A 14,577-nucleotide genomic window follows, 5' to 3' on the forward strand; every position below is an offset into this window, starting at 1 on the left:
CCAGCAGAGGGAAACATCATTTTTTCAGCCCATGTACAACAGGGGAGACAATTGAGTGTAGCAAATAATATGGCTGTTACCAGACCACAGAGCTCGGGGGTATTTCACGCCTCACTGAGGCCTCCAAGCGGGCAGCATGACTTTGCCGTCTTCCAGCCCCTGCTTGCCGGCACAGCGCCCGGAGGGGCAGCCATCAGGCTCTCGGCTAAACCCAGGGCCACGCTGCTGCACCAGGAGCACTGTACTCTGCGGGCCGATGTTGAACACGTGGTGTTTAGCCTGGAGAAAAAGGAGGCTGAGGGGCAACCTTATCGCTCTCTGCAACTGCCTGAAAGGAGGTTGTAGCGAGGAGGGGGTTAGATTGGATATTAGGAAAACTTTCTTCACCCAAAGGGTTTTGAAACACTGGAACAGGCTGCCCAGGGAAGTGGTGGAGTCACCATCCCTGGAGGTATTTAAAAGAGGTGTAGATGTGGTGCTGAGGGACATGGTTTAGTGGTGGACTTGGCAGTGCTGGGTTAATGGTTGGACTCAATGATCTTAAAGGTCTTTTCCAACCTAAATGATTCTATGATTCTATATTTTCCTAATAGCTTATGAGAACTGACAGTAATGTAATAAAGTTACTCTGTGAGACAGAATAGAGCTCTCCGTTCCACTGCACTGGAGTGCTTACAGGAGCATTTTAGCCCCCAACAACACAACCGGACTTACCAACTTTCTAGTAGTTTTGATCCAAAGAGTGCAGAGCCCCAGCAATATTAAGTCTGAGAAAAGACCTATTTTATGGACGGAAAAATTAAAGCAAAAGTGCCAAATGGTATCAGCAAGTGTCTCAGAGCGCTTGTCCTCCCAGTGCATCCCAGTGCTTGCGCTGGAGGGAGAGGTTTCTCCAGCAGATGTTGGTACGGACGGTTTTGGTAAACACACCAATGCTGCTGGGAGTATTTGTATGTCCTTGCTTATGGCCTTGACCCCGCTTCTGCCGTGCCCCAGCGTCTGTCCGCCCCAGCTCTGCGTGGAGGAGCCCACGGGCAGGCAGAGAGGCTGGATGCTAGGGCTGGGGGTGGCAGGCAAGGGTCTGGGGGGACGCAGAGCTGTCCCTAAATAAGGGTTCTTCCCCCGCTGTGCGAGAGCCAATCAATGCACTGAGTCGAGATATTTCTTTTTATTTCAGTTCTGCAGAATCGGGTGCCAGGCGTTTAACAACAGCCAGCACACCACACGTTTCCAACCGCCCAATATTTATAACGAGAAAATACAGCTGATGATTGGTTAATAATGATTCATTCACCACTCCTAACTATACATATGCATCTAAGCTCATGTTTAAAACATCTGGGGAGGTTACCTGATTAGCATGTGCATTATTCACAAAGGGGTGTGTATTTTAGCATTATAATTATCCAAGGTTCATTTGGGACACACTCTTGGCTTGACTTTGGTCCAGAAGCTATATATTTTGTTATCTCATGTCTAAGTGAGCAACTGCAAAAGAGCACATAAGACGCATTGTTTTGTTTCACATCCTATTCAAGGTTAGGTATTTTCTGTGACGTCTCAACCACGTCCCAGCCAAAATTCCTTGATAAACTTATAACTTTGTTGTGTCGACATCAGCAGGAGTGCCGTGGGGACGCGGTGCTGTCCCACGGGCTCACGCCTCAGCCCCACGCTGGGGCAGGCAGCCGGACACCATCCCGCAGGCAGCCGGGGAGGAAGAGGAGGAGGAGTTAGTGCTGGTTGCGGGCAGCTTTCCCAGGCAGCCTTCCCAGCTCTGGGCAGAGCAGGTGGAGGGACGGAGGGGACCGCAGCCTCTCGCCCGGCCAGGGAGATGGAGTGGCTGAGCCAGCGTTGCCCGTTGCTGCCCGCTGCCCAGAACTGCCCCCGGCCGGGCCGTGGCACCTTGCTGCTGGTAAGTGGGAGCCCTCCGGCGCTGCCAGGGCCAGCTCCCTGCTCGGGACGGGGGGATGCAGATGACCTGCTGGGGAGCGCGGTGTACGCCAACCCAGGCAACCGTGGAAATGCCTCTGTTTGTACCTTCATAAGGGAACCTCTGCCAGAAAAAAAAAAAAAAAAAAAAAAAAGGAAGAAAAAGGAAGAAAAAGATCATGCAGGAGGAATGTATTCTCTGTCTCTGCAGAGCCAAGCAAATTTCTTAGCAGTTTTTTTTTCCACTTGTGCTGAGGATGCTCACAGCCTACTCAAAATTGCCATGAGTTGTGTTTGGGGTGGTTTTGTTGTTTGTTTGGGTTTGGGTTTTTTTTTGTACAGAACATCATCAAAACTAGGCAAAAAGTCCTAATGTGGTAATTTTAAACCGTAAAGCTGTTTTTAGTTCACCAAAGCCAAAACAAATCTTGCAGAAATCTTAGTCTCTCTAAACTCAACTATCATTTTGCTGGTCAGTGCTTTTCAGTGAAATACTTAAAATCTCACAGCAGATTTTTAAATTTTGTTCACTTTAACATTTTGGTAGTCATGAGTTTATTCTGTTTATCAGGTAGGAATCCTGAAGTTTCACTCCTTCACTTTTGTACCACCCCTTGGCAATTATTATGAAAAAAAGGGGGCTTTTATCTTTCTTTAAAAAAAAAGGGAGAGGGGGGACAAAAAAACAAGAGAGTGGTCACTCTTGTACTAATATTCAGTCACAAATGTTCGTGGGGATTTCCTCATCACATGCACATACATCTTCCAAGAAGATTAATGATTGCTGTGCTGAACAGGTTGGATTGTTTTTTCCTGAGCAGGGAGCATGATTACATTCTAATCTGGAAAAATAGATACACCAGCATATCTCTGTTTGGCTTGTAGCTATCTGAGTAGCTTCTGGGATTTGTTGCATAGTATTTGTTAAATGGCTTAGTGGGAAAAAGAGCACAAAAGAAGCTCTAAAAATTATTGAGAAACCTTATGATAACAAACAATATTTCCTCAAATGGATTGGAAAAGAGGAGACAACCAATATAGCACATCAGTCATTTTCCAAACGGAAAGGGGCTCCTGTCTTTGTGGTGACAAGAGAGATTTTTTGAATTCAATCTTGTTTTAAAAAAAAACACTGACATTGGCCACATAGTGGGAGGTTTTTTAGAGGACAAAGGAGGGTGGAAATAAGGGAGAAAAGGAAAATATTCTTAGTCTTTTAAGCATTTTTTTTATCCCTGTAGTTGAATAAGGGCCAGATGCTGTTTATTTCAAAAACAAGACAAAAGACAAAGAGAAGAGCAGCTGTGCAGAGAGAGCGAGTGCTGCAGCCCCGGGTACGGGCACCATCCTTCGGCTATTACTCAGCACACCAAATTAACCTTGCTATTCCAGCCATGTCCCTGCTGAGATAATTATGTATTTTTATGTGACTGTATTTATGGCATGTGAGTACAAAGAGCAGCTAAGGGTCTTGCCAGGAATAGCATCTAATGTACAGCAAAACCAGCTTGTTGCCACTGTACTGTCAATCTGCGGAGAGAGCGTTATTGTTTTCTGCAGCCCGGCAGGACAGAGACAGCCCTACAGAGCTGAGCTGTGCCCACTAGGATTTCTGTGCCCCAAAGGATCCAATTTCACTGTCCTATTTGTATCAGATAATTAAGATGAAATGAACTTAAAGCCTGTGTTTGAGTCTTACCCGCCCTTGCCTGCTCTGCGGGTCTGTATCGTAGCCTGGGTGGGCTGCACAACATCTGTCAGCAGAAGAGAGCAATCGTCCCGGGCTGGCAGGGCAGGACGAAAGCTCTCCGGGTCCCAGCACAGACTGTACTACCCCAGGCTTCCCGGGACTCTGCTCCCACATCAGACTCCAGCCCAAATCTGTTTCCCATGGCCAGATCCCTACCCCTACTGGACATACTGCTCTCCTCCTTTCCACATCGCCAGGGAGCGGAGGGCCCTTCCCCATCATATCCCAGAGGGGTGGACATGCCTTGCCCTGCACACACGGCCAGAGGATGGCTGCAGGATGTGTCTTCAGCAGGAAAGAAGATGTGCTTGGTGTAGGAGCCATGCCTGGCGGTTCCCTTCTCACCCCTTTTTGCAATAAAAATGTGTTTTAACAGAGGCAGCCAGTGACTTACCTCCTTATTCTTCCTTGGAAAACCAGTCCTGGCTGCTGAGGCTGTGTGGTGAGGTCTGTAACCCCCGTTAGTCTGGGGTGTGATCTCCTGCAGCAGAGGTCTGGGCAGCTCGGAGCTGATACAGCTTGAAAAAATGACCCTTTCTGGCCCCAAGCACTTGGCACAGTACTAGATTGGCCACATTGGAGGGAATGAATCTCCCTATGAGCATATTTTCACTGAAATTACAACTAGTGATGTTGATGTTACAACTATGATGTTGAAAGAAAGAAGACTGGAGACTTCCCTTGAGCCACAGATAGTGTAAACGCTTAGTTTTACAAAATGCTTATTTCACCTAACATCATCACTCATATATTTTGCATTTTAGGTGGTGACTCTGTCTTTGCTGATGTACCCGGTACTGAGGAGTCTCGCTCTTCAGCTGCACTCTGCCCTCACTGGCAGCTATGTCTCTGGGACCCACTCCATTGCCTTCATCAACTGTCTCAACGAGCAGATTGCCAAGGATATTGCAAGGTACAGAGACGCTTCCCCTGCTTGTCTGCTTGAATTGCTTGAAAGCAGCTTCTTGTGGATAAAAGCCTTTCCTTGTCCCTTGAGAGCAGCGGTACTTCTCTGTATTTTGCACTTCTATCCCAACGGTGCTCCTTTTCTCGTACACTCTCTCTTTCTCTGAACCACATACCCACTTACCAAGAGCTGTGCTTTCTAAAAGAAGGCTGACAATTGCCTCTGAAGGCAATGCCACGGTAACATCAAGCCAATTCTCAATTTATTCTCCTGCCTTTTGTTTTCAAGACCCGTTTTAAAGTCATGGCTCTAAATCTCTGGGTCCTCAGATGGATTAAGCCCTAGCCCCATGTTATCTGACCTGCCACAGTCTTTCTTCTTCCCTAAAACAACACAGATAACAAATTCCAGGAGAGGTGTTTGTGGAGAGGGACAAAGCACAGTACACTGCCATGAAAATAAATAAAAACAAAAGTGGTCCACAGCAAACACAGAACAGGCACTTGTGAAGTACCACCTGGAAGCCTGCACTCTGCTCACCAGGCGAGCTTCAAGGAATGAGGGCTTTACCTTGATTTTTTTTTCTCTCTCTTTTAATGTATGAGATACTTTGTGTGATATTTTGCATGCAGAGTTGGTTGGGTTTTTTTTTCACATAACCATCAGTCCCCGACTCAATAGATGGTTTGTTCAAAGTACTGAAACCGTGTTGACTGGGGAAATGTTTATGATGGACCATTAAGTTTCCTGCAACACCTTTTGCGCTCTTTTCCCTGCTGCTTGCCAAAAACTCTCCGTCTTCTGTAAAGTGTTCCTGAACGACTGACAGGCTACTGAAAGGGATTTTGTGTCACCTTAAATACTGCAACTGTATTAAGAAATTCAAATAGAATAATAACTGTACCGCTTGATGTCTTCTGAAAAAAGGAGTAACTGTATGTGGATGGTGAAAAGCGCCTCAGTGCCTGAAAATGCTTCATCTTAACAGCTTTGGAAATGTTTTCCATTCTTTGTTCCATATCTTGCAGGGAAGGGAGAGGAAATAAATCACTCTCCATTGCTGAGATATATGTACTTTGTTTGCGTTTTTACTGATGGAGTAACTAACTATTCCTTTGTTTTGGAATTTGGATGACTAAGCCACAGTTGTAGAGGATGACACAGGGCTTCTACACTTATTTTCCCACCAGCATTTTTCCTGGTGCTCTCAAGTTTATTCTTCCTTTACATTGTTCAGTGGAGCACTCACTTTGATGGATCAGACTGCAAGAAAATTTTCTGCTGGTTTTAAGGAATCACGGAATCACGGAATTTTCAGAGTTGGAAGGGACCTCTAGAGATCATCTAGTCCAACTCCCCTGCCAAAGCAGGATTGCCCGGAGCACATCACTCAGGACTGCATCCAGGCGGGTCTTGAAAATCTCCAGAGAAGGGGACTCCACCACCTCCCTGGGCAGCCTGTGCCCGTGCTCTGTCACCCGAACCGTAAAGAAGTGTTTCCGTGTATTTGAACGGAACTTCCTATGTTCTAACTTGTGCCCATGAAGAGGAGTTCAGGGTTTGTGAAAGCAGATTAGCTGCATGTAGAATTCAGCATCTGGCTTGTTCACTGCATCAGTTCTAACCCAGTTTATCTGGATTACTATTAACTGAAAATCCTCAGAAGAAACCCCGAGTCGACAGAGGAGATCTAGTCTCTCCCCTGTGCCTGCTCTGAGAAGCTGGCCCCTTTGGGCTGGATGGTGTGGCCATTGCACCTCGCATAACTTACCTAACACCCGAGCAGCCTGTCAGCCTCCAGTTCTGCCTCAGATTTGTGCATATCATTTTCTTTGCTTTTCTGCTTATTAATATTTCATCTGTCTCATTTCACATCCTATTGTGAGGCAAGGACAAAGAAACACACATTAAGTACCCAACCCAAAGATATCGTGTATTATGCAGATGTTTTTCCACAGATCACGTTCAGCTTCTTATAATGTTTCCCGTTCCCATGGTGGCCACTTGTTTCCGCTCAGCTCACTAGAACAAAATTCAGGATCTCATTTAGGATCACGGTTTGTTGGGACAGAGCAGAAGCAATTAGAAGGTACTCACCCAAATCAAAAAGTTCTAGCGCTGAAGTGAATTGGAAGTTGCAGGCAGTAAAAAACAAAATGATTTGTGCCATGTGTTTGACATGATAAACACAGCAGGGATATCTCCGCTCATGCTTCTGCAGTTTGTTGGTCTACAGATTAACTCAAGATGTTCTACAAGCATTAAATGCCTGGAACTGGCTACACATGGTGAGAGCGAACAACCCAGAGCCTCCTCCGATGGCTGTCCTCTCGGGCCATGGTCCCTCTGAGTCATCGGCAGAGAAAAGTCACTCTCCATCGCCTTGCTGTGCTTAAACAATAAACCCAGTCCGGCAGGTTAGCTGGGTCCGTGCACTGGTTCTCCAGTGGGGAGATGTCATAGGATTGTGGGGAGGGTTGCTTTCCTCCCAGCGCTGGGGCTGCTCCTGATTCCTCCCTGCCCTGCACGAGGACACTTTTGCTTTGCACTTGTGGTTGCAAGATATAAGCCTCTACAAATGGACGGAGAAGGCAGGGCTGATAACGAAGATGTGCAAAGGAGCCTATGCACGTTCAAAGGAGAGCCCAGCTTTCCTTATGGGTCAGAGGCCGGATCACAAGGCAAGATGCAGTTGCACATTAGCACTTTGGCCGGGGTGTCTTCAAGTCGCTGCCGTGGGGCAGGCACCTCTTGTGCTCCTGCTGCTCGTCTTTGGGGGCACACTGGCCAGTTTGTTTTGTAATCGCCTCCAGTCTGTACCATACCCTGGATGCAAGGACAATAAATTTTTAACTTGCTGTGAGCCAAAAGCGTCCTGGAGAGCATTTTGGAGTGGAGTGGTAGTTAATCAGGATGGTTTTAATTCTTTAGCTCACTAAGGGTTAATTTTTGCAAGTTGTTGAACCAGCCTTTCAGCGTCTAATAACTCCTGCCTTCTCTGCAATTCAAGGTCAGCTAGAAGTTAAATGTTTGCATTGTCATAGCACTTGATACAAAACAGTGCCCGCTGATGCCAGTGTTAAAGAAAACCAAAGGTAAAATCACTCACGTAGCTGCCTGCAAGAGGGATGGGGCCGCCATCTCCATGAGAAGGGCCCAGACATTGCTGTGGTCAGAACACACAATGTTTGACATAGTTCTTCTAAAAATCCACCCTGAGATTGTTTCAATACTCTTTAATCACTTAAATATCACTTCTGCTGGCAGACCCAAGCCGCTCTGCAATAACAAATCAGCCCACAACTAAAGGAGGCAGCCAGAGGGAAGGAATTTATTTGGGCTTCAGATTTCTAGGACATTTTGGGTAGAAAAACCTTGATGTTGTTAATTTAACAAGATCCACATTTAGTCTGCTGTGCGAGAAAGAGGCATAGTTTGACAGCATAAATACAGGACCAGGAGACAAACCCTTTGGTGTCCATCCCAGCCCTGGTTCTCACGGCCCCGTGGCTCAGCCCCTGCCCTGGTGTCCCCGTGGCGAGATGGGCAGCGGGGCTGACGCTGGGCAGGGTCCTTGCGCCGTGTCAGGCATAGGTCCCGTGTGCTGCTCCAGGACATGAGCAACACTGAACCTTCCTGCTTGGTGGAGGGGACAATGAGGACTATCCCAGAACTGTGCCAGGGGGACTTGAGCTGCAGCAGCTCCAGCTGGAGGTCACCTTTGCCTCGGCTTTCCCAGGGTAATAATTAACCCAAACTCCCCCATCTCCAATGTCAAAGCTGGTGCTGGCGGCCAGGGGCAGCACGAGGGAATGTCGCTGTGGCTGGGGACAAGCACTGGGCTGCAGGGAGCTGGGGACAGGCACTAACTCCCCCTCCTGTCTCACCCAGGGCCATCATGGATAAGAAGCTGGCTGCCTACGTGAACATCCTGCCGAAGAGCTCAGCCTTGTAAGTTGGGCTCAATATTCCCCAACGGAGGAGGCAAAGCCGGGCTCCCAGCAGGGGGGAAGGAGGAGGTGGGCACCCCATGGCCCCGGGGAGAGGAGGCAGTTTCCAGAGGGCTGATGGGTCTGTTTGTTGTTGCAGATGGTAGAGATGATCCTCACCAGGGCAAAGTGCGCTAAGCTCATTAAGGAGTGCAGATGCTCCAACTGCCTTTGGGGACCATTTATTTATTGGTTACTTAGCTGCACAGAGATCTAGCAAAGAGCAAGGTGATTTATGGTCCTGAGGACATGATGCCTGTTTTTAGAGGATCTAAAAAGAAGCCAAGATAGGGACTATAAAAGGCCTTTACAATATTAAGCGGCACTTTCAGGAAGGAAGAACAGTATCTTTGACTTGAAATACAACCAGCTGTGCTCTGCAGGTGTCCTCAGCCGTCCATGCAAAGGGATTGCACTTTTCAAAGAGGTTAAAGAGCAAATCCCCAAAACAGCCATTTGCTCGCAGGAGCACCCTGGCCTGGCCCCACATTACAGCCTCCCTGCAGTAGGGGGTCCTCCCAGCGCCCCCTCCCCAGGCTGTCCCATAGCCCAGTCGAGGCTGCTGAGATAGGGCAAACCCAGTAACACCCGTCTTCCCCTTACGCTCAGTTCCCTATGAGCCACAACGGCCGGAGCCAAGTTGCTTGTGCGCAGCCCTGCCTGCTCCAGCTGGATCCCCCTCCATGCCCTGCTCAGGAGACACCGCGATACCTCCGAATGCCTCCTGGCACAGGAACCCAGCGCACAGATGAAATCATGATGGCCTTCTGTCAACATAAATGTTTTGAAAGGTCATATCTGACTCACGAGATGTACATCTCCTCTCCTGCAGGGAAAGAGAAGAAAAAAGCATGATGCTGCCGCACACAGCCTCCCAGCTGCAGCCACGCTGTGGTGCCTGCAGGCACTGTCACCCGGCTGCTGCTTGGAGCAGGGCCACCACCATACAGACCCCCAGAGCCACCCCATTCCCAGCTCCTTTGCACTGCTGTCCCCCCTGGGCAGCTCTCTCAAGGCTGGCACAGCCAAGGAGGCTCTGGTCTGTAAATACAGGGTGCTCAATCACGAACACAGCAGACTTTTGGGGCCCAGTGATGCTTCTTGAGCACCACTTTGTAAAGGAACGGCCACATGCAGACAGCACCAGGCAGGAAAACTAAACCGCCCCAGAGGATTCCCTCAGGGAAAGCGGCATGGCTGCACCAAGAGCTGTATTTGCTGATGCTTCCTTTCTTTTAAATCTAGGTATTTCTGGAAAGGGGAGCTGGAAGAATCCACTGAAATACTGCTGGTAAGTGACGATTCCCCATGTCATGAAAACCCCCATCCCAGACAGCCCCAGCCAAAAGGGGCTGCAGAGTGGTTTGGGGAGGGTGGCACCAACATGCCAGGATTTGGGACAGTACCCAGGGACCACAAGCAGCCACCTGTGGGCATGGCAGTGGTGGCTGGGGGTGGCAGCCCAGCTCGGCCCCTCATGCTGCCACCACAGGGGACATCCCCCAGGGAAGGGCTCCTATTGCACTGCCAGGTGCTGGCCGTGCTGGATGAGTGCAGTGGAACTGTGCCTGCAGGATTGCTCCATCCCCTCTACTTCTCCCCTGATTTTTGTTTTGTTTTGTTTTGTTTTGTTTTTTACTCTCCACAGTTAGTGAAAACAAGGACGTCCAAAATAAGTGAATTGACCAACTACGTCAGGTGAGGCTCTGGCTCCGTGGGAGCACTGGGTTTCCTATCCAAGGTATGCTGCCATCTCACGCTCAGGCTTTGGGCTTCAGGTTCCTTGAGCTGCTTTCCATCCAGGGAGGGTTTAAGTGCTCCTGATGCACCTTCTGAGCCAGAAAAAAAAAACAGAGATGGCATCAGCAAAAAAAAAAAAAAAAAAAAAAAAAAAGTTGGCAGGAATATCAACCATTGGGCTTCAACCAGCCCCTCCGTACTGGCTGCAAAGACAGATTCTCCTTCTCCTAACACAGGCTATTCCCTGGCTGCCTCCTGGCAGGATTTCCTGCGGTTCCCAAGCACCGAGGGGTGAGTGCAGCCAGCTTTGGGCCAGGGCGCCTGGCGGTCAGCTGCTGGCTGTGGTAAACCCCAAACTCAAAGCAAAATTCTCACATGGCAAAAAGAAGATGTGGGTGCTTTGAAGTGAGTGGAGAGCGTGGGTCAGGGCTGGCGCGCACGGCTTGGAGCAGAGACCTCTGCTTCCTGCGCCTGCGAGCAGGAGCGGGTCTGTTCTGCCGCAGGGCTGCTGGTGACACTGTTCCTCTGCATCTGTTTCCACTTTAGATCTATCCATCCTTTTGAAATTCCTGAAATCATCAGCCTGCCTATTGACCAAGGGAACCCTCTCTACCTCAAATGGATGGAGGAAAGCATCCCATGAGACTAACTGAAAAGTGCAGAAAGCACCTCGCTTTCGGGGAGACCAAGTGAAACGTGCTGAGCCATGCTGGTCTCCCTGTGCAGGCAGGAGTTACGCACACACAGGGAGGCAGTTTACGTCTTCACGGGTTTGCTATAACACAGAAGCTTGGGATTGGGAATTTCGTTTGCACTCGAAGCATCCCCTCCTTGGCCTGACCCTGCGCTCCAGGGAGCACCGAGCAGCCCGGAGGTGCTGGCGGCTGGAGTGGGGAAGGGCTACGTGCACCAATGGCTGTTGCAGCATCGTAGATGAGGATACAGGGAGATGCTTGTGTCAGGACACTGCAGCATTTGGGGGCTGTCTCGGGCCCCCAGCAGCAAACGCCAGCTGGTAGCCATGGCCTGGCAGCCCTTTCAGCGCTGTGTGTCCCTGCAGCCAGCGCCTGAAGCCCTGCCTGGCCCCCCTGCTCCCCGGCAGCGGCTGTCACAGCATCGTGCCCCGCTCTGCCTCCTGCTTCGCCAACCGGAGGCAGCAGGATGTGGCCAGGCACCCCGCAAAGTGCCGGCTCACACCCTCTCCTGCTGTCGTGCAATGTGCTGGTTGGAGTCTTAACAAAATCCAAGGAAACAGCAAACTTGAGCAGGCGCTGCAAGCATTTACCAGGAGCCGCAAGCAGCGCACACGCTGACCCTGCCCTACCTGCCGAGCCGGGCTGAGCTGGGCAACATCCACTGCCAGTTCAGGGAAATCAAGTGCCAGCAGGAGCAGGGCATCGCCCGGCTGTATGGCATCGCCCCGGCCCTGCATCCCCTACCCACGCCTGAACGGTGGCTTTCTACCCGGACCAAGTTTAACCTTGTAAAAAGATGCTCATGCTAATAGTTTAATGGGATATAACTTATGGAACAATACTGAGTTATTTATGTGACTGGGAAGGGAATAAAGAGGAGTGTTTCTTACCTGGGCAGGCTCACACGTTGTTGCAGTTTGCAGGCGCAGTGCCCGCAGCGAGCGGGGCAGGAGGACGGGCTCATCGCGGGTTTGCAGTGACTCTCTGCAGCCCGATGCTGAACGATGCTCCGCTCGCTCCCACCTGCGTGTCTGGGGCTCGTGGAGAAGTGGTACAGGGCATTTTGCAGACATTGAGAGCTGTGCCTGCGGGCGTGTATTGCTCCATCAGCCGTCAGAGGGAGTACGGGGAATGCTCCCAGGTGCAGGAAAGAGACGACAAGAGGGAAAATGGTCTGAGCTCTGAGAGCAGGAAACTTCACAGTGCTAAATCCAAAGAAAAAGGGTACCAGCTGGGCATCTTGTGTGGCAAAAAGGGATGCAGCATGTGAAGCTAGCACCAGCATCACACCCAAAGCTAAGCTTTGTTACACTTCCTCGGGACTGCGTTGTGCGATGTGCAGGTTTTAGGCTAAGACTGAGTGGATGGGGACGATTTGGGGCATCACCAGTCAGTAGGACTGCAAGTGAGAGCAGCCCCTTTCTACCAAACCCATCACTGCAAGGGGTGTCCCTGTCCCCTGCTGTCCCTGCACCCCACTGGGTTGTGCCCACACTCGCCCCTTCGCATCCTTCTGCTGTTCTTGTGCTTCGGGGCAGTGTCCCTCTGGCCAACGGGACACCTCAGCCTGGCACGGAGCACGACCCAACAGCACCAGCTGCATTGTGGTGGGCACCGGGTGCCCGCCCAGGAGGACACACTGACCCCCAGTGCCCAAACTCAATAATCCTGAAACCACAAAGAACCAGCGATGTTAAAAAAAAAAAAAGAAGAAAAAAAGGCTTTTTAATTGTACATCAGACATATTAATTACAACTTGGGTATAACAAAAGTTGGTTATTACAAGCAGCAATCTGAACTCATAAATCTTTAGAAGGTGCACAGAGTCATTATAATATCTATTACAGCTAATGCAAAATATACTCTGCAACAAAAATACTTTTAAAGGCTCCACATTCAATTCTCTGCAAGAGGCCAGGAGGAGAGGAGAGGGAGGAGAGAGGGAGAGGAGGGGAACCGAGGCCACGCGCTGTGGGTGCTCCCACGAGTGCAACGTCCATTGGCACATCCCACGGGAACAGCCCTGCTCAGCCCTGGCACTGCTCTTGGCAGCCCCCACCCCACCCCCAGGCAGCGACTCGGACAATAACAAGAGCTTCATAGGCACTGGTGAAAGGGAAATACTTTAAGTGATCCTTCGGTGACAAGCCAAGGCAGGATGGGCAGGGACCGGCTGGCTGCAGGAGCTGACCCCTCTCTGCCAGGGACGGGAGGTCCCGGCAGCACCTCTCCCAAAAGGACAGGGACCCTACGGAGACGCTCCCCTCCAGATGAGCCGAGATGCAGACCTTGAGGGTGCCAAGCGCCTCTCCCCAAGGCACCTCAGACCCGCTCAGCTCCAACCACCTTGTGGTTGTTGGCCAGAGCCTCCTCTCCCAGACCTCATGCCACAGAAGCGGCCAGCAGCTCCTCCACTGCGCACACCACCAGCTGCACAACACCGGGCAACTTGTCAGAAAGGAGTTAAAATGCTTTTACCTGCTGAGCCAAATATTCACACTCCTCATATGGGCATCGGAGCAGCTCACGCGTGGCCCAAACCACACGGACGCATCCCGGGGCTGCAGAGAAGCTGCTGCTCTGCACCACGGCCCCGTGCGAGGCATCTTCACTGGAACCGTCACCTCGCAGCTTCAAAGGCCTGGTGCCTGCTAGGTTAATTGAAACAACTGGTAACCCACCCACTTCATGGGTGTCCCACTACATTATTTTAACAGTAGTTGAAGCAGGAGTTTGGTTTTAAGGACCAAGCTTTGGCTTCTGGTTTGCAAACAGCACCTGCTCCCTTGTGCCGATCACACTGACAAATTTTCTTAAGTACTTTTTCAATAAAACAACGTTTTCAGTTCACCCTCTGGTCGGCAGATCCCACAAACACATGTACAAACGATGGGGCTGCTGGGACGGGGTGTGCTGATAGAGCAGGACCACACAGCTCCCCCAGCATCGCCCACCCGCCGTCCCCATGGGACAGCCACGGTGGTGAGGGGGAGAGACGAGAAGGACATCAAAAATATATATATCTCTCTCTTAGATAAAAAGAATCTAACAAATATGTCTGATGATATTAGATTTTTTTTTTTAAAAAAAGACAACTGCTTTGCTCCTGAACAACCCGGCAGTATTGCTTGAGTTAAAGAAAGGGACTGCTCCCTCTCTCCTGCAGACAAACCGACCCCACGCGCTCACAGACATTGACAGTACTCCACTAACAGAAAGCGTGGCTGCTCTCTGGCAAGAAACAGCCCTGAGGCCATGGGGATGGCTGTGGGGACCCCGGTACAACCCCCTCCCCATGCCCCCACCGTCCTCTTCGGCCTTTTTGGTTTGTCTGCTTGTTTGGCACATTCAGGATGAGGATTCCTGTGGGAATAAAGGCCTTGGGCTCCAGTCTGTGAAATGCCCACGGTGGTTTTAAGGCAAGGGCGTATCTTTTGGCTGATCTCTTCCAAGACCATGATTGTCACAAGAACAGGGGAACTGGTGCACCACCCAGGGAAACTGGTGCATCATCACACTCCGTCCAGGTCGTGGGACAAGAGCAACCACACGTATCCGCCCCAC

The 14,577-nt window shown here is 50.3% G+C and overlaps 1 protein-coding gene across 1 annotated transcript; it reads left to right on the forward strand.

Moving 5' to 3' along the window:
- Positions 1 to 1,834: 1,834 nt before the first annotated feature.
- On the forward strand, positions 1,835 to 11,265 carry CUTA (cutA divalent cation tolerance homolog; the record flags this gene model as incomplete). The annotated part of the gene is made up of 6 exons (XM_082492624.1): positions 1,835 to 1,915; positions 4,447 to 4,595; positions 8,481 to 8,540; positions 9,824 to 9,869; positions 10,227 to 10,276; positions 10,865 to 11,265. The coding sequence occupies 6 exons, from the start codon at positions 1,835 to 1,837 to the stop codon at positions 10,959 to 10,961; spliced, it is 483 nt and encodes a 160-aa protein (XP_082348750.1). The 3' UTR covers positions 10,962 to 11,265.
- Between the last annotated feature and the right edge of the window lie 3,312 nt (positions 11,266 to 14,577).

The sequence above is a fragment of the Vanellus vanellus genome, assembly GCF_965231255.1.
Source record: "Vanellus vanellus genome assembly, chromosome: 18".
NCBI lineage: Eukaryota > Metazoa > Chordata > Aves > Charadriiformes > Charadriidae > Vanellus > Vanellus vanellus.